At 53.9% G+C, this 19,619-nt stretch overlaps 2 protein-coding genes and 1 long non-coding RNA gene across 6 annotated transcripts; 1 reads left to right on the forward strand and 2 right to left on the reverse strand.

Annotated features, from left to right (window-relative positions):
• Positions 1–10,358: 10,358 nt before the first annotated feature.
• On the reverse strand, positions 10,359–12,563 carry DRAP1 (DR1 associated protein 1). Its single transcript, XM_017656888.3, has 7 exons — positions 12,324–12,563; positions 12,048–12,120; positions 11,844–11,937; positions 11,428–11,547; positions 11,214–11,307; positions 10,924–11,012; positions 10,359–10,582 (listed from the first exon to the last, which is right to left on the reverse strand). Exons 1-7 carry the CDS (start codon positions 12,363–12,365, stop codon positions 10,477–10,479), a joined length of 618 nt encoding a protein of 205 aa, XP_017512377.1. The 5' UTR covers positions 12,366–12,563; the 3' UTR covers positions 10,359–10,476.
• A 94-nt stretch (positions 12,564–12,657) lies between these two features.
• Positions 12,658–14,993, forward strand: C11H11orf68 (chromosome 11 C11orf68 homolog). Of its 4 annotated transcripts, none has more exons than XM_036995741.2 (3): positions 12,658–12,927; positions 13,243–13,323; positions 13,612–14,993. In XM_036995741.2, the coding sequence occupies exons 1-3, from the start codon at positions 12,806–12,808 to the stop codon at positions 14,369–14,371; spliced, it is 963 nt and encodes a 320-aa protein (XP_036851636.2). In that variant the 5' UTR covers positions 12,658–12,805; the 3' UTR covers positions 14,372–14,993. The 4 variants fall into 4 exon arrangements, with proteins under 4 accessions (XP_036851636.2, XP_036851637.2, XP_036851634.1 ...); XM_036995742.2 differs by having other exon boundaries at positions 13,615–14,993; XM_036995739.2 differs by lacking the exon at positions 13,243–13,323 and having other exon boundaries at positions 12,666–12,927.
• LOC140844593 (uncharacterized) lies at positions 13,226–19,244 on the reverse strand. Its single transcript, XR_012123142.1, has 5 exons — positions 18,628–19,244; positions 17,589–17,686; positions 16,476–16,557; positions 15,722–15,933; positions 13,226–13,357 (listed from the first exon to the last, which is right to left on the reverse strand). It is a non-coding gene; the product is annotated as an uncharacterized lncRNA (long non-coding RNA).
• Positions 19,245–19,619: the final 375 nt, after the last annotated feature.

A 19,619-nucleotide genomic window follows, 5' to 3' on the forward strand; every position in this document is an offset into this window, starting at 1 on the left:
GCCAGTCAGCTTCCTTCTAGGAGGGAGAGATCGTTCAGCAGGATGCTGAGGAATAGCCCAGGCCTGGGAGTCCAGAGACCCAGGGCCAAGTCCTGCCTCTGCTCATTGACCTGGTTCGAGTCCCCTGCCTTCACTCAATCTATGTTTGCACATCTATCTGTAAAAGGGACTGAAGAACTCGGCCATCTGGAAGGGTCCTCACAGCCTGTGAAGATGGCCAGGTGGTACCTGAGGCAGGCCCCTCTCCCTCCTCCCTTCTCCTGGGTTGCCCCCAGCTGTCTGTCAACATTATCTCTGAGGGCCTTTGTGGAACAGAAAGCCTTCGTTTTGATGTAGTCAGATCCATAAAGGTTTTCAATAGGGGTTTGTATTTTGAATAGGGGTTTATATTTTCCTATGCCTAGGTGGGGCATTCCCCTATATTTTATTCTATTAGCTCATTGTCTGCTGGCTTCATTCTTCATTGCCTCCCAATTATGATCCTGGAAAAAGCATTCTCACATTCTCTGCTTTCTGGAACAACTGCTGTAAGATAAGGGCCATCTGTTCCTTCAAAGTCTGGCAGAGCTTCCTGTAAGTGTCTTTGTCAGAGTGCTTTTGCATCGGAGTCTTAGATTTTAGTTTTCTCTACTGGTATTGATCTATTAATATTTTTATATTTTTGTTCCAATTTTGGCCTTCCATATTTTTCTGGAAAGGCTTTCACTTTGATTAAGTTTTTATATTTATGAACATAGGATTTTTTTGTAATATCCTTTGATATTTTTGATATGTTAAACATCTGTGGGGATTCAGGGGTCAGGTCGTGTGGGGCCTGGTGGCCATGAGGACCCTGGATCTGTCCTAAGCATGATGGAAGAGGGAGAGGGTACTGGAAGCTGCAACTGAGGCTCCAGGGTAGAGTGGATATGACACTTCAAAGTGAATTGCTGCTGGCCAAGGCCCAAGTATTAAAGAAAATAGAAAGAACCCATTTTGCCCCTCTTGAAACCTCTGGGCCACCTCAAGAGCACAAAAGGATCAGGGCTGGATTCTGAAAGGGAAATTTTGTGATGAGATTGTTTTGGAAAGAGCTGCTATCATGCTGAGTCTCAGGACTCCCCTTAGGGGATGCAGTTAGGGGGCTGCCTTCTAATCCAAAATCTGGGAAGAAGTGCTATCAGGAAGCCACCTGGGGAGCGTGAGATAGGCTTCCTGAAGGTGTGGCAACCCAGTGGGCCAGGGTACCTGAGACCTCCAGGAAGGCTGCAAAAACACAGTGGGAACTGGCCAGTGGCAAGCCAGCAGGTGGTCCCGCCCAGAGGGCTTCTGTATCTGGCAGACCCAACAGCATGGGTCTGTGCTTGGGGGCCTGCCTGCCTGCTTCCCTGGAGATACCGTCAAGCGAGTGACCCATAAAGGAGTCTTCAGGGAGCCAGGGTGAGAGCCCGCTTTAAACAGCTGCCACCCAGGCAGCAAGATGCCATCTTACCCAGCACCAAGCAAAGAACAACTTTCTGCACCACTGCCCTTCCTCCTTCCCTGCACGACAGCTGTGGAGTGTCCTCAAGTTGGGGGAGCAGGAGGGAAGGGAGAAGGGGCAGGCCTGACCTCCCTCCCTCCATGTCAGCAGGGGCCAAAATGGCTGGGGCAGTGGAGATTTTCTCATCAAGTTTAGAGACGTGGCTACTACACACAACTGGGATTGCTAACAGACTTTATTTAATGACTTCGGGGGACCATAGGGCTGTAAGAAAATGTGGGCCAGAATGTCATGACCTCATTTGGAGGCAGAGAGAAAAGGTTCCTGATGAATTTTAGAGGGACATTGGAAAACAGATACTGTTTTTTTTATTATATCCCATGATCTTATTTGATCAAAGGAGCCATCACAGTAGAGGATTTTGAAAGGGGGAGTGATGTGAGCTGATTAGTGGTTTTAAAAGATCCCTCTGACAGCTGTGTAGAGATTAGACAGGAGGGCCAGGGTGGAGAGAGGGACTAAAGGGCTTGAGCTGGGAGAGGCAGAGAGAAGAAAGAAGAGGTCTGGAGGCTGAGCCCGGCCTGTCACCATTCACAGGCCAGGAGAGCTCAGGAGACGCGGCTGCAGAGACCAAACAATGGCAGCCAGTGAGGAAGAAATGAGCAGAGAGAGGGTGGGCTCCCAGCCAAGCGAAGAAAGTGTTTCAAAAGGAGGGAGTGGCCAACTGTGACAAGAGCCACTGAGAGGTCAAGGGGAGGACAACAGAGTTAACAACTAACCTTGGTAACCTTCCTTGTTTGCCAGGACCAGGTGTAGGAGGCTCAGTACTAAAATTTGGCTATTGGAACATGGCTGGGGTTGGCCTCCACCACATCACCTCCTCACAGAGCCTCCATCCGAAACTTGTTTTGGAATTAAAGTCTAAGAAAATTTTCCTGCAGAGGAACTTGTAGGCTCTGTCGTCTCTGGGGAATAAAAAGCTAAGTTACTACATCTCCCTTTTTGCTCTGTCTGCCAGGAAGCTCAGAGCCAAATTTGATATTCACTTAATAGACTACTTTATGGGCTGCATATTTATATATATATATATATATATATTTATGTTCTTGCTCCTGATCTACATGTTCTCTTTTAAATTATATTTTCACCTTTTTGATTCTCCATTTCTATCTTTCCTTTTGTCTTCCTTGTTCTTGTTGGAAGCGACCTCAGGTACATGGGAAATGAGGCAGGTATGCAAATTAATTCCACTCATTCAGCAAATACATAGAGATGCCTTTTACTAGTCAGGTCCCTTTGGTTTGCAATCAACAAAGCTAAACTGAGTCCCCAAAAGAATAAATGATTGGCTCATTTTATGAAATCATATAAAGGGCAGGGATGTTGTTGACCTCTCAATTTTGCCTGGATGGAGGGACTTGAATCTTTCTGCCTCTGTGTGTGTGTGTCTTATTTGCTTACTCACTTCATCACCATTTCCCTCTCTCTGTCAGCTTCATTCTGTCTGGAAATGTTGGCTGCAGGTAGAATCCGGCTGCTGTCCTTGGACCTTTTCCACCAGAAGAGAGAGAGGACTCTGCCCACATATCCAGGTAGAAAAACCCCAGGGAGTGTCTCTGACATGTCTCCTGTCTGGAATCTTATGACCATCCCTGACTTCTGATTCTGGCCATGAGGACATAAATTGGACTGAAATGATCCTTTTGCCATAAACAACTAAGAAACCAGACAAAGTGTAAGGAACAACTACTTTCAGGTGTTAAAACCGAGTAGCACAGGACTGTAACCCCTGAGAAAAAGGAAGCAAGCAAGCTGAGTGCTACCATGGTCCGGGTCCTCTACCTCTGCTGTGTGCCTAGAGGTAATTTCCCTGCTGCAGTGCAGGAGGGGAACCCGAATAGGGTCCATCAGTCTCACTGAGTTAAGAAGACAGAGACCAGAGTTTGGAGAGACAAAGGCAGCTAGAATTTGTTGGGAAGAATAACTGAGAAGGAACCTACACAGAGAATGAGCTCTATGTAGACGGGACAGGTCCCATAGTGGGGACCCTTTGAACTTTAGGAAGAATATTAATCTGCACATGGCATAGGGTGAAACTCCACAAGGCTGGACAGAACACCTTTCAAAAGAAGAACAATTACTGCAGACCCATTAGACCAATAATTCCCAGAAGTCGCACAGGAGTAGCAACTTAAGATTCTCTCAGAGTAGAGCGATCTCACTGACTACACAGAAAATTCAGGAAGGAGCCCAGAAGGGGCATGCCTTAGAAGTGGGCCTGAGTCAGCCCTTAACAAGGCACTCTAAACCCAACATAAAAGATCTTGAAACAAATATTGAAATGATCAAACTAATCCACAAGTAACTAAAATGCCAGGAAAAATCCAACACTCTTTAAAGGAATTTGATAAAAATCCAGATTCATATTGTAAAGTTCACAATGTATGACACCCTAAGACAAAAATTAATATACACATAAAGGAGGAAAATGTGATTAATAATCAGGAGAAAATTTGCCAAATGAAACAAACCCAGGAGATGGTAGTACTCTCCAAATTGATTCAACACAGTCCTTATTAAAATCTCACCTGCCTTTTGTAGGAATTGACAGGCTGTTCCTAAAATTTATGTGGAGAGTCAAGGGGCCCAGACTAGTCAAATAATCTTGAAAAAGAACAAAGTTGGAAGACTCATATTTTCCACTTTCAAACCTATATAGTCAAGACAGTGTGTACTACCATTAGGATAGACATAGAGATCAATGTAAAACTGAGAGTCCAGATTTCTACCTGCAAAAGAATGGAGAAGTTAAATGTAAGAGTTAAAACTATAAAACTCTTGGGAAAAAAACACAGGAATGACCTTGGATTAGGCAATGGCTTATTACTACGACTCCAAAAACTCAAGTAATGAAAAGAAAAATAAAATGCACACACACACACACACACACACACACACACACACACACAGATTTCATCAAAATTATAAACTTTGGTGCTTCAAAAGACACCATCAAGAAAGTGAAAAGACATCCCACAAAATGGGAGAAAATAGCTGCAAATCATATATCTGATAAAATACTTTTATCCAGAAAAATATAAAGAACTTACAATTCAACAGCAAAAAGGCAAATACCCAATTTAAAAATGGACAAAGGATTTGAATTGACATGCAAAGAATCTGTATAAATAGCCAATAAGCACATGAAAAGATGCTCAACATCGTTAGCTATCAGGGAAATGCAAAAGACAAAACCAAAACTAACAAGTGTCAGAATTTGGAGAAACCGGCACCCTTGCGCTTCGCTGGTGGGAATGTAAAATGGTACAATTGCTACAGAAGACAGTATATTGTTTTCTCAAAAACTTAAACAGAATGACCAAATGATCCAGCAATTCCACTCTACCCAAAATTCTTATATCCAAAAGAATTAAAAGAAGGGGCTGGAATGGATGTTTGTGCACCCATGTTCATAGCAGCACTCTTCACAATAACCAAAATCTGGAAACAACCCAAATGTCCCTCAGCAGATGGACGAATAAACAAAATGTGGTGTCTAGATTATGGAATATCAGCCTTATAAAGAAGGGAAGTTCTGACATGTTGCAAGATGGTTATGGATGAACCTTGAAAGCATTATGCTAAGTGAAATAAGCTTATAGATAAATACTGTATAATTCCACTTATATAAAATACCTAGAATAGTCAAAGAGATAGAGACAGAAGTATAACAATGATTACCAGGGGCTGGGGGGAAGGGAAGAATGGGGACTTAGGACTTAATGGAGACAGGGTATCTGTCTGGCAGGATGAAAACCTTCTGGAGACTGATGGTGGTGATGGCTGCACAATGAGAAGAAAGTACCTAATGCCACTGAACCATTCACTTAAAAATGGTCAAAATGGTCAATTTTATGCATATTTTGCTACAATAAAAATGTAAATGGTATAAACATGCCAACTAAAAAGATGCTGTCAGATTGTGTAAGACCCAATCATATGCTGCCTCTGAGAAACCTACCCTAAATGTAAAGACACAGATAAGTTTCAGTGTAAAAGGATGGAAAAAAACGAATCATGTAAACACTAACCAAAGACCAAAAGGAAGGAGAGGCCACTTTCAGCCAGGCGTCCTGGCAGGTCTTCTCGAGGAGGCACCAGGGACCGTGAAGACCAGGAAAGCCCATGTGGGCAAAGGCCTTGTGTCAGAAGGGTGTGTGTGTGTGTGTGTGTGTGTGTGTGTGTGTGTTCCACAAGCCTTGTGTCAGAAGGGTGTGTGTGTGTGTGTGTGTGTGCGCCACAAGGGTGTGTGTGTGTGTGTGTGTGTGTTCCACAAGAGTTACCACACTTGCAGGGCTTGGGGAGGTAAATTGGACTTGGCATTAGATTAGATAGGAAACTTCCTAAGTGACGTAACTGCAAACTCTCGGAGGAAGTGAGTTTTCCAATCAGGAGAGCAATCAAACTCAAGGAGACAGGGGCAGTCACAAGATTACAGCTGGTCAAATACGTGCTTACAAAGATGCCTCTGGCTTCACAGTGGAAGAAGACTCAGCAGTGAGGTCCAGGAGGCGGGGCAGCCAGTGAGGAGTACGTCGGGTAATCCAGGCAGGAGATGACGTGGGAGACAGAAGAGCGCCATTCACTGAGGACTTGGCAGCAAGTGTGTGGGTTCATAACCCTGGCTGCACTTCAGAACTCCCTGGGGAACTTTCAAAATGTGCGCATTCCTGGGCCTCCCATTCCAACCAGGGAGATCAGCATCTCTGGAAATGGACCCCAGGCATCAGTCACCTTCAAAGTCCCCCGTTGATTCTAGTCATCAAAGGTCAGGTACATGGGGCCAGGGCCTGGGTTTGTCCACAGTTGAATGCCAGTGCCTAGAACTGAGCCTAGCATGAAATAAGTGGTCAACAGATCTCTGTAAATATCAGTTAATCCTTCCAACAACGCTGTGGAATAGGGAAGATTGTGGTGCCCATTTTGTAGGAAGGAAACAGGCACAGAGAGGTCTGGGCACCTGCTCAGTCACAAAGCTGATAAAGGATGGTGCTAGAACCAAAATACAAGGGGTATCACCACGGAGCCCATACTCTCACCGGTGTGCTCTACACTCCGGTGTAGTAGGGAAGTGGATCCTGGGGGCAGAATGGACCACATGACGGATGAAGCTGGACCTTTGGAGGTGGAATGGAGGGCCCAGGCCCCTGCCCTATCATCAGCAGGGGCAGGGAACCCACACACAGAAGCACAACTTGAAGCCCTGGTGGAAGGGGAAAGTGAAACAAGTCCAACACTGGGGCAGGGGTGGGAGGGGAATCTGCGACTGGAAACAAGGGCAGCCCCCTCACAGGAATGTGGAATCGGCTGGGACTAGAAGAGCCCCAGGCCGCTTGCGGCTGCTTCAACAGGGGCCTCCGGGGAGCCCTGGAACAGCCAGCCCACTCTCGCCCACCCAAACCCTCCCCTGCTTTCCCTTCCTTCGGGACCTCACCACCCGCTGGCGTTCGATGTTCCAGCCATTTGCTTATAGTCCTCCTGTTACCTGCTCCCCAACTAGAAAGGAAGCCCTGTGGGAGCAGACTGTCCGGAGCCCAGAACAGAGCCTGGCCCAGAAATATTTGCTTGTGCTCTGGAAAAATTTGTTGAGTGAGTTACAGAAGAAAGCATGTGTGGTCCATGAACACTGCAGGGCCATTGTCTGCCCGTCATCGCAGGACATTCCAGGAGGGTAGGTTGGCTGAGCCCACTGGGAAGATGACAATTGGCAGTCCCTGTTTTTTCTTTGAACATGGAAACATAGACTTGAGCAGACTTTGGGGCACTGCAGGCATCGACAGGGTCCCAGAGAGCCTCCCTTTTAGTGGGCTTTCCCTTTGAGCCCACCCTGCTCCTGTAGCCCCCCACCTGCGGGTGTTTACCACATGCCCTCCCAATCTGCTTTCCAGACGTTGGTAACAGGATGCACCATTTATTCGTGCTTACACTTTGCTAAGTACTGTATGTGTCATATCTCATTTAATCCCCACAGGTCCCTGTAGGAGGTGCTGATTGTCCCTACTTTACAGATGAGGACACAGAAGCACAGATGGTTTAAGTCACTTGCCCAAGGTCACACAGTGGTGGCAGAAATGTAGGATTGTTGTACTTGTATGGGATTTCAGTCTCCATAAGCACTGCTGTGCTGTAGATCTTATTCTGTTTTTTTTCTGTTTTTCAGTCAACACTCTGCATTTAAGCTTTGTCCACGTTGCTCTCTGCCATGTGGTTCCCCAGTGATGCACAACAAGGCAGGTGCCAACTCCTGGCCACCACAAACCGTGCCTAGGACTCATCTTTCTTTTTGTGAGAGGTCTTACCCAGGAATGGAACTGCCAGGGGGCACTGAGTGGCCAAATGCCCTTTCAAACAAACTTCCTACTTTACACCTCCACCAACAGCACCAGACTTCATGTACCCCCTCCTCCGCACCAGCCATCGATTTTCTCTGATTTCCTCTTCTTGCCAATTTAATGGGTGTCATCTGGGATCTTAGGCTTTCCCTGGCAGCTCTCTGAATACTGGAGTGGCTGCAGAAACCCCAGCCCTTAGAACATTTTAAAAAAAGACATTTGAATACATATACACACACACGCACACACTCACAAAATAAGGACATGATTTCAGAAAAGATAGCTCAGCCTGTCGACAGGAGGTGAGGCCGCATGGCCCCTGCCCCACTGCCCAGCTACAAGGAAGCTCCTGAGGGAGTCTAGAGCCACTGGCCACTCTCACCAAAGGCTCTGCCCAAGGAGAAGAGGGAAAGGCCCCTGGTGAGCTCCTGTTCCTGGTCCCTATCAGCCAGAGCATCTTCAGCTACAGGTGACAGAAATCCAACTGGCTTTGAGGGGGAACATGTTTACCGGCTCATATGGCTAAGTCCAAAGTATACAGACTTCTGGCAAGACTGGGTCCAGGTGTCATCAGAAATCTGTACCCCTGAGCCTCCTGGCTCTGCTGTGCTGGCCTCATTCTCAGGTAGGATTGCCCACTCAGATGGGATGTGGCTGCTGGCAGCACCCGGCTACACTCTGCCAGGTCTGCTACTCCAGTGTGGCTACCGTCATCCTCACCTGGACTCGTGACAGGGGTCCTGGCTGCCACTAGTGCCATGGGGAAGCCAGTGATCTTGTCAAAACCCTTTCCCAGTGGTCCCCCTGAAAGTCCCAGGGCTCAAATGTGCTAGCTGATTGGTCTGCCTGAGTCACGACCCCACCTACACCACTCAATACTGCTAGAGCAGGTGTGGTGGCTCGACTGACCAGGCTGGTGCGAAGTCTCGGCCCCGCAGCCCCAGGGAGTGGGGTCGGTGGCACCCAACACAGATTAGGGAGAGGAGAGATGGTTCCCCAAAAGAAAGCAAGACACTATAACCAGAGGGGGAGTGCATGAGAGGCAGACAGGACCCCTGTGCCCCAGGCTCCAGGTGCCAGGGTCCACGACAGCCACCTCACCTCCACTTTCAGAGAAGGCAGACACTGCCAGATGAAACCCGAATACCTCCACCCCTCCACCAAAGCCCACTCACCCCGCGTCTCATCAGGTCGGGGAGCCCACATGACACTACCCCTTCCCCTCCCGTCCCTTCAGCCCCCTCCCTACCAGCCTGTGTTTCTGTCACCTGAAAAAAAAAAGCAACGCTCCTGGGAGGCCTTGCAGCTGGGCAGTGGGGCAGGGGCCATGTGACCTCACCTCCTGTCGGCAGGCTACCCTTTTTCTGAAATCACGTCCCTTTGTCCTCTAAGCCACTGCTCCCTCCCATCTCCACTTCACAGCCCCGAGCGTTGCTCCAGCTCTCTGGCCTCCTCAGCAACCACCAAGCCCTCCCTAGAACCTGCAAGGGGTCACAGCATACAACAGCTGACCTCTCCCTCCTCCTGGTCATACCGAAGCAGCAATGACAGTGGTTCCTGGGAGGCCCTGGATCTGGCTGCTCCTCAGGCCACTTTGGTGGCCCTAGGTGTCCCCCTTTCCCCTGGCTGAGGTCACCTGCTCCCAACATTCACACACCTGTCTCTAGGCCCTTACATCCCAGTGCCCACCCTATACCTCTCAGTGGCTTCACAAGAACCCCAAGCTCATCGCAGCCAAACTTATGAGAGCTTAAGACCTAGCCCTGCTCCTCCTCCGGTGTCCTCCGGCCAGAAACCAGCCCCAGCCTCCACCCAAGTGGCTGCAGAAAGAAATCTGAGTCTTTGAGGATTCGCTTGTTAGCCCTTCACCCAGGCCTACTGCCACCACAGGACTCAACCTGCCCACCCCTCTCCACCGCTGACTCCTCTCCACACCTCCTACCCAGCCTAGCCAAGCCACTGCTCTCTGAAAGCACATGTCCACCTCATGGGCACTACAGCTCAGGGTCTGCTAAGAAACAGGTGTGGACCTACAGTGTCACTGTCCTGCTCACAAGCCAGCCTTTATGCCCCTCTACAATCTTGCCTACCTCTGCCTCTACCACCCCTTCTCCAGTGCCCTTCATGGCACCAGGCACAGAACTCGACAGTCTTCAAGACATGTTCCTTTACTCGTCCTGTCCATCCCTTTGCAGAAGCCCAGAGCAAGCAGAATAATCTCTCCACCAGAGAGAGCAGGACAGGCTGCTCAGAGGAGGGCGGGAAGCTCTCCATGGTCCCCCAGCACCTGCTGGCTCTGGCCCTATACCACGCTGCCCACCTTCCTTCTGTCGTCAGCACCCCTGGTCCTGCCCTGGCGGAACTGTGGGCTCCAGCCCCTCCCTTCGTTCAGTCACCACCACCACCTGGCCCACCACAGCTACCAGCCCCAGCTCAGCGTGGGGAAGCCAGGTGGATGGATGGGGAGGTGGCTGTGAAGCCCGGAACAAAGGCTGGGACAGACACTGGTGTTCCCTTTTATTATTTTTTTTTAATAAATTTAAGAACAGCTCTATCTTCTCTCCTCCCCCCAGAACAACTAAAACCAACTAAAAGGGGGTGTGGCCTGGGGGGCCAAGGGTGCTAGGAGTCATAATCCTCCTCATCCTCTGCGTCAGGTGCTGAGGGGCCTGGGGGCGCCGGGGGCAGAGGCAGAGTCGAGGTGAAGGCAACGAAGGGTGTCGGGGGGCTGCAGGGAAGAAAGCAGCAGCAGATCAGGCCACTCTCTGGTGCCCATTCCTGCCCACTGTCCCCACTCCACTCCCCACAGAGGCAGCAGGAGCTCACGGCCTCTGGACCAATGGGCCAAGGCCAGGGCAGGTCACACAGCTCCTGCCTAGGCCCTATTCACGCCCCACCCGGTGAGGGGGGAGTCCTTCTGAGTGCACAGACCCCTGCCTTTAAACCTCCGTTCCTCCCCTCCCATCTCCCAAATCTGCCACAATCAACCGAGTGGCCATGGAGGACAAAAAGGGCAAGTCAGCCTTGAGGCGTCTGCTGACCTCCTCCTGGAACCACTGAGCTGCTTACCTGTGAAAGTGGGCAGGGGGGTGGCTGGCCTGTGGTGGGGCCTGCGGTGTCTCCTCTTCCCCTTCAGTGTCTGTGTCCTCAGACTCATCCTAGGAGCAAGGCAGGGGTCAGATGACGAGAAAGGCATGGGCCACCACCAGGGAGCCTGGCCTCCTGACTTCCATAGCCCCACTTACAGAGAAACCGAGAAAGAGGGCCCAGTGAGGATGGGGGCAGGCCTCTGGCCAGCTCCGCCTGCTGCAAGGCGGCCCTCCCACACCACAGGGCTGCGGGTGAGGGGCTTCACTCACCTCCTGCTCGGAGTCGCTCCCTGACAGCTTCTTGTCCTTGCTTTTGCTTCCCATCCCACCATTCTTCCGGTTGCTGCTGCCTGGCTTCCGACCCCTTCAGGAAGATACAGTCCATCTGCCCAGAGGTCTCCCCCATCCTCAGCCACCCCCCAACCACCCCCGACCCCAGTGGCCTTGGCCTTCCCTGCCTGGACACTTGGAACTGGTTCCCCACCTGCGGGAACCCTTGTCCCCATCCAGGTGGTTGTCTTCCCCGTCTCCCTGCATGTCAGGCACAGAGGCCACCAGGTCTTTCAAGAAATCAAACTGCTGCTCCAGCTCGATGCACTGCTTCCTGGAAGAGGGGGGTGGGGGGATGGCACTCAGGCAGGTCCCAGATGTCTGAGCTCTCAGTAAAGACAGCAAAGAACTCTGACAATCAGGAGTGCCGAGCCTGGAAAGCCTCCAGCCCATATCCACAACCAGATGACCCAACCCCTCCTCTCCCAGTTCAAACCCACCAGTGTCTGAGGCCTTGCCGCTCCCCAGGCAGCCTCCCACCTCCCTCACTATCAGGACTCAGCTTCCCTGGAGTGTATGAACTCCTGGGGTGGGGCCCCACCGGGCCCTCCCAGTTCCGCCGCCACTCACAGGTGGGAAGTGGTCATGGTCTTGGCGTTTCGGGACTGGGTCACCTGGCAGGCCTTCTTCAACAGCGACTCCAGGAAGAGCTCGAGGGCCCGGGCTGACAGGTGTCAAGGAGAACGCGGGTGGAGGGTCCCCAGCCCACCCAGGGCAACCCCGGTCTCCCTCCTTCCCCACGTCCCTCAACCCGGCCAGCCCCCGACAGGATACAGATGATGACAGGCACAGCCGCCGCCACCTTCCCAATCTCCTCGTCAGTCTGCATGATCTTCTTGATCCGCGCCTGGGGAGGGAACATAGAGTTCGGACCCCGTCGCCTTCACCCCTGAACTCGGTGCTGGGGGCAGAGAGAAGGGGTATCCCGGAGAAAGGGGGCGGGGGCGTGGCGTCCGGGCCCCCGAACCCGACGATGCGCCCTCCCCCCCAGCCCGGCCCGGGCCTCTCGAGAGTTGGGCCCGCTCCTCCCGGGGCCGGCCACGTGCTCACCGGAGGGAACCGCGCGTTGTACTTCTTCTTCTTGCTCGGCATCTCGGGGCCTCCCTAGGCCGCGCCGGGCCCAGCGCCGCCGCCCGCAGCTCTCCGGCCCCGGGGCCTGCTTGCCGCCCGCCCGCCGCGGTTCCCCCGGGTCCTGGTGCCGCCCGCTCTGCCGCTGCCGCTCCGCCACGGGGTCCTAGCGCCGCCAGTCAGGACGCCGCTCGGCAGGGCCCGAGTGCCCACCCCTCGGAGCCTCCACGGCGGTGAGAGTCGCTCGCCGACCCAAAAGCCGCTCCCGCCCGCCCACAAGACCTGGAGAGCGAACGTTAGCCCCGCCCCCCTCAGGTCCGCCCCTCCCCAGGTTCCCCGACGGCCCCGCCCCCGGGGTCAGCCTCTCCCCGGCCCCGCCCCGCAGCGCGGCGGACCCGGCCCGGGGGCCCCGCCCTGTGCTGCGCTTGTCTATAAAGTTGTTGTTGAGGCGACGGGGTGCTAAGATGGCGGCGGCGGCGGCAGCCGTGGCGGGGGCGGGGCGCGGCGGCGAAGGCGGCACTGAGCCCCGGCAGGAGCGGAGCCGGGCCCGGGGCTGGACCAGCGCCGAGCGCAGTGAAGGCCGGAGGTGACAGCAGGGCGACAGGAGGGGCAGGGCCGGGCTGGGGCACAGCTCGTGCCGTGGGCGCTAATGGCGGCGGGCGCGGCGGCCCGGAGACCGGCCTTCCCTCGGGTTCTAACAAGCCTGGGTTCGAGTTCGGGCACCGCCCAGTTGGCTTCGGACCCGACACATCCCTCTCGGGCCTCAATGCCCTCGTTCTTAAGTGGGCCCTACAACGCTCGCCCAGGCGGCCTGGCTCTCCAGGGCCAGGCCTCCGGGCTGCAAGAACGTGCGCTTCTTTGCCTCCATGCATTAAATACCTGCTCTCGGGATACCTCCCAGGCACTGGCAGGGCCAGGAGGTGTACCTGGGCCGGTTGAGTCCACGTTTCGTCTCTGTCAGGCACTACAGGTGTGACCTTGGGTAAGTCTCTTCTCGCTGAGCTTCAGTTTTCTCTCTGTAAATTAGGGACAAGTAGTAATGACATTCGCAGCAATACTTACGTAGGGCTTATACCACCTCAGGCATTTAATTCTCAGTAGCTCTATGAGACAGAAACACTTGTTTCCCACTGAAAAGGTGAGGCAGCTGAGGCATGGAGACATTGAGTCTTGCCCAAGGCTACACAGTTTAGTTCAGTGCCTGGCACCTGCTAGAGCCCTGCAAGCTGTAGCTGTGTCCTGGACCTGCCCTAACTCTATTCCCTCACAGCAGGATGGAGCCAGGTGAGGAGCTGGAGGAGGAGGACTCTCCAGGGGGTCGTGAGGATGGCTACACTGCTGAGCATCTGGCTGCAGAGGCCATGGCAGCTGACATGGACCCCTGGCTAGTGTTTGACGCCCGCACTACACCTGCTGCTGAGTTGGATGCCTGGTTGGCCACGTACCCACCATCCCAAGTTACCCGCTACGGGGACCCTGGCTCTCCCAACTCTGAGCCTGTGGGCTGGATTGCAGCATATGGGCAGAGCTACAGCCCCAACTCGGGTGACGTGCAGGGCCTGCAGGCAGCCTGGGAGGCACTGCAGACCAGTGGGCGGCCCATCACGCCAGGTACCCTGCGCCAGCTGGCCATCACCCACCATGTGCTCTCAGGCAAGTGGCTGATGCACCTGGCACCTGGCTTCAAGCTGGACCATGCCTGGGCTGGCATTGCTCGGGCTGTGGTGGAGGGCCGGCTTCAGGTGGCCAAGGTGAGCCCACGGGCCAAGGAGGGTGGGCGCCAGGTCATCTGTGTTTACACAGATGACTTCACGGACCGCTTGGGTGTATTAGAGGCAGATTTGGCCATCCGTGCAGCAGGCATTAAGTGCTTGCTCACCTACAAGCCTGATGTCTACACCTACCTGGGCATCTACCGGGCCAACCGCTGGCACCTCTGCCCCACTCTCTATGAGAGCCGTTTCCAGTTGGGAGGCAGTGCCCGTGGCTCCCGTGTGCTGGACCGCGCCAACAACGTGGAACTGACCTAGTGGGGCCAAGTTGGGGGAGACCACCCTCTTCACCCCTTGCTAGGAATGCATCTTCCTGTCTTCCTCCTCCTTGTCCCAAGGAGGACAAGCCCCTCAGCTCCGAGGACTAGGTCAGTCGGGAACGGCCTGCATCTTTGATCCCTTGAACTCCTGCCCTCTGTTCAGAGCTGACTCAAGTCCCAACTGGCTAGAGGCTCTGGCTCCTGAGGGCCAGCCCCTCAGCATCTCTCTTTGCTGCTGCTTCCTTCTGCCCTCCAGGACTGAAGGCTGGGTGCAGATACCCAGGAGGAGAGCCTTTCTTGGCCTCCTCATCCTCAGCCAATCCTCCCCTTCTCTTCCTCCCTCACAAGTGAGAAAGCTTAGTGCTTCCAGTCCCTCTCCCTGGGGCCTTCACAATCCAGGGGGCAGAGGCCCTGCAGGCATGAGCATACCAATTTGTTGGGGGCAGGTGAATGTACCCACTCATCCCCTGGCAGAGAGCAGGGATGTCAGGGCCATGGACAAGGGGCCCGCCCTTCCCTGCCACCTCACAGCCTGCACCACCTACCTTCCTCCCTTTGTTACCTTGTCACATGCCTGCTCCTGACATTTGAATAAAACCCAGCTTGGGTCTTTGTCTTGAGTGTTTTTTAAAATACTGTGTTGGTGGTTACCTGCTCTGGTTGCTGGAGAGAGGTCGGGCCAGGAGAGACTGCCTCTCTGCCTTAACTGGGCCCCCACTAACTGCCCCCAGTAATAAGATAAGCTTCACTGCCAAGGCTGGGAACCTGTCTGAGAGCTTCTGCAAATCCAGCCCTGCTTCTCCATCCCAAGAAGCAGACCCAGTTTCTCAGTGATTACCCATAAGTCTGAGAGCTTGGCCCAGCAAAGTCTGAGGGGCCACTACTAGCCCACAGGGTGTATTTTTGCCTGCTAGGGAAAGGTACCCTCCTGGGCCTTGAAGTTCTAGGTCAGAGCAGAGTCTGATGAGCAAAGAATGGTCTGAATTTCAATACCCTAGGCTGGACATCCTTGTGCAGTGAGCACCCTGCACAACCATAAAGCCAACCTGAAAGACCTCATGTTTATACTCATCTTCCCTCCCACCCCCGACAGGCACGGGGGCCAGTGGGCAGTATGCAGAGCGCCTCCGTATGCATTATTTAATTTTCACAACTTGTTTAGAAGATAATGGCCCTGTTAGGTGGTCCTGGAAATTGAGGCCAAGAGGGGAACAGAGTTCCCTCAGGAGCTGGGGTCAGTAGGCCCCAGCTGGGTCTTTGCACCCTAAACCCTGCCTCCTCAGGCAGAGCGTGTCCCTGGCCTCACCCCACAGTGAGTTCTTCCAGTCCGTAAGGCACAGTCACTCACGTGGTCTTGTTGGGCTGCGGCTGCTGTAGCCTGGGAGCCTGGCTGCACATGCCCCGGGCCCTGTGCCTGGCCCTGGCCTTGGTTGGTGGCCAAGCTGTCTGGCAGGGAGTCCCCTGGGCCGCTGCTCTCGTGCCGTGCCGGAGCTGACTCAGCCTCCAGCAGCCTCACCAAATTGGAATTTGGAGCAGGGAGCGGAGATGCCACTGGGCTGACTGGGTGGAAGTGGGTGAGTCATGAGATGCTGGCTCAGCCCCCTCCCCAGCTTCCTCCCCACCCTGAGCTTCCCCAGGACTGAGTCCCCCTCACCGCAGGACAGCTGTGGGAAGTCCCAGCGCTGGGTGGTCTCTTGAGTTGGAGCCTGGTGTCCTGCCTGCCTCACACAGTCAGGGCTTTGTACATGACCAAAGTGGGCCAAGGCTTGAGGGGATCTTGGCCAGGCCCTCGTGGGTCTCAGAAAGATGCCCAAATGGTATGAACAGCACCTGGTTCTCCTATAACTGGGCATTTCATATACTCATCCCCCTTCTCCAGCCACTGCCTTGGTACCATTCGCTCCACAACCCCCATTTCCCCGCGCCGCCAGCTCCCCTGCACAGCTGCCCACGCTGCCCACGTCCCTCTCCTCAGAGCCTTTGTGTGGCTCTCCACAGCCTGCAGCATAGAGTCCACTCTCCCAAGCCAGCTCTGGCCTTGCCGCCCCTACACTGACAAGCCCTGGCCTCCTTCAGGCTCCCCTCTCTTTCCCCATGCTCACCCCACTGGAGACGACTGGCACTTCTGTCCCCTGCTGGCATGCAGTCATGGGCATCAGGCTGTTCCTTCTGCTTGAACACCTGCTGCTCAGCAAGGATCAGGAGGTCACTTACGTTATCACTTGATTGATGTCTGTCTCTTCCTGGTCCTTAAGCCACATGCCCAGACTGTGGGCTCAGTGAAGGCAGGAACAATGTCTAAATCTCAGCCCTGTCCTCAGAGCCTAGCAGAGTGCGTGGCCAAGCAACCTCTCCACAAAGTTTTAGTTACTTGGTTGAATACATAGTGACGCAGATCTAGCCCCTGCCAATCCCTCCAGCCTCATCTCTCCTCCACTTCCTGCCTTACCCTTCCTATTCCAGACCCCTGAGCTGCCTATGGGCTTCTTGCACACGTTGGCCCGTCTCACTCCGGTGGCTTTGCTCACACTGTTGCCTCCGCTTGGCATGCCTGATCCTTGCCTGCTTCCCTGGCCGACTCCGCATCTCAGACCAACAGTGTGTCCTCTCGGGTTTCTCCTCCTCCATCTACACCCGAGACCTCCACAACACCTAACCACCTGTGGCTCTCCTCTGTGTCTGGGGTCTCGCTAGGACAACGGCTATGCCCTCAGCACCAGTGTAGGACCTGGCCCAGAGCAAGTGTCAAATAAACGTTATTGAACAAGTAAGTGATACAGTGAAAGACACTCCCTGTCTCTGGCCCTGTTCCCTCATTCTGCTCACAGAAAGAGCCAGGCACCGTGCTGTTTACCTACAGCATCTTATCTAAACAACACCTGGCTCTATTATTATTGCCACTTTGCAGAAGAAGAAACTTAGGGCCACAGAGATTCAGTAATTGGTTCAAGGTTACAAAGCTGTAAGTGGCAAAGCTGAGATTTGAATCTGGGTCATCCAACAACAGGGCACCTGATGCGTGTGTGCTCCCACTGTAAGAAAGTACTGTTGGGGTTGGGGGCCATAAAGGTAAGTAAGACCCAGCAAGGGCTTAGTCTGATTTGTAAAGCACACAAGTTGGGTCCTCAGAACTGCCTGGGAGAGAGGCTAGACCAAACTGAGATACCCATTTTACCGCTAGAAACGAGCCCAGAGGGTAGAGTGACTAAGCCTACCTGGCCAGGAGGGGTGTCCAGGGGCTAGGGCAGAAGCTGCTCCCCTGTTGGTCCCAGGGCTCCCCGAGAGCCACCCCTCAGGCTGCAGGAATTCTGCCCTGTTTGAAATAGAGAAGTGGCCCAGGTCTAGGGTGGGCTAGGCTAGGTAAATCTGGACAAGCCCGTGCTCTGCTCTCTTATATAAAACCACGGGAGGGATGACTGGGCCCAGGGAGAGTGGACCTTCCCATCTCCTCCCACCCAGGCGCGCTGCAAACCCCCAAGCCCCAGCAGGGATGCTCGAGAGGAGCTGGCCAGAGATGGGGAGAATGCGCCTGACCCTCCATTCCAGCTGGGGCTGGGGGCTGAATCTGGGAGCTCAGCAAACAGCTGAGTCAGGAGAAAGCTTGAGCCAGGCTTTGGCAAGGTTTGGGGGATTTTCCCAGCAGGGCAACTGCGCCCCACTCCCGCCCTCTGGGAGAGGCCCTGGCAGGGATGAGGCTTGGGTCACACAGCTGATTCATCCAGGAGGGAAACTCCCCGCTTCTCTGACGCGCATCCCCCAGACACTGAGGGGTAACCTGAGGGCATCCAGCCCAGAAACCCACTGAACCCATCTTGCCCTGATTACTGGCCTCCCAGCAGGGCATGAGAAACCCCCAGGCTGGACAGAAGGACAGGCCGGGAAGGGTGGCAGAGCACTGGGAGCAGCGTCCCACGGAATAACACCAGAGACTGGACCCCGAGCGGCTGCTGGACAAGTAGCGCTTCTAGCATCCTCCCCACACCCATTTTTTAGATGAGAACATTGAGGCTCAGACAGGAAGAGCAATGGGCAAACAGACTACCCTGCACTAGGCGCTACTTTCTAGGCAGTTTGCATGAACTCATTTTTTTTCTTACAGCCCTCATTTTCCTGAGGAGAAAACTGCAGCAGAAAGCGGTTAAGTAACTTGGTCACGGTCAAGGCTAGAAAATGCTCTGTCAGCCTCCACAACCCCCAAGAGCGCTGTGTGCACCCCTGAGCAGCTCAGTCCCCTGGAAACCCTAGGCAACAGACCTGTCAGCACCGCTCCCTGGCTCCTCCCAGGCTAAAGGAGAAAGCTGGCTTCTGCAGACAAAAAAGATCGGTCAAACCCACAGAGGCCAGGAGAGGGCAGCGAAGCACTCCCGCCAAAATCCTCCCCTCTGAAGCTTTGACTCCTTTCCAAACCCCAGTCCTTTCCTCCCGAGTCACAGCCTCCTTTCCTGTCTGCCGGCCCCCCTCTGCGACACCACACGTTCATGTGTGCACACAGCGCGGACGTGCACACCTCAGGGAGGGAACTGCCGGGTGTTGAAGAGCTGAGCTGTGGCTCTAAGAGGCGTGACCAAGGTCCCCGCGCAGGCAAGCTCTATCCCATGTGGTTCTCATTCACAGACTGCATGACTCACCCCCTCGCCCCCCATGACTCAATTTACACGGGTGCCCAGAGGTCCTCCCAGCGAGGGTGGGGCAGGTTACTGGCCCAGCCCAAGCCCGCCAGCCTTTCATCCCAGGATGAGCATTTCATCCCACTCCTGGCCCAGAGCAGGAGCTGGCACCCAGGAGCCCAGGGCTGGGGGAAAGCCTCAGGTCTGGGAGGGTAGGGAGAGCCAGAGAACTGATTGACGGGCCCCAGCTGCCCTAGGCCTGGGTCTGCGGGAAGCAGAGGCGGCTCCAAGAAACCCAAGAGGCCAGGCAGAGAGGCAGAGCCGACCTGGGTACCAACAGCACAGCCCTTGCGTCCCTCCATTCAAAGGAAATGGCCCAGACGGCACAAAGCTAACATTGACAAAATCATCACTCACATGTATTGATTTCCTGTGCCTGTCAAACGCTAGGTGCCATCCATGCCTTATCTCATTTACTCCCCCAATAGTCCTGAAAAGCAGGTACAACCATTGTCATCTTCTTTGTACAAAGGAGGAAACTGAGGCATAGAGAAGTTAAGAGAATGGCCCAGGTCAGGCCCGCAGGAAGTGACTGAGCTGACAGGCCATCTGGCTTCAGAACTCATGTTGTTGTCCCCT

The sequence above is a fragment of the Manis javanica genome, chromosome 11 (genome assembly GCF_040802235.1).
Source record: "Manis javanica isolate MJ-LG chromosome 11, MJ_LKY, whole genome shotgun sequence".
Classification (NCBI taxonomy): domain Eukaryota; kingdom Metazoa; phylum Chordata; class Mammalia; order Pholidota; family Manidae; genus Manis; species Manis javanica.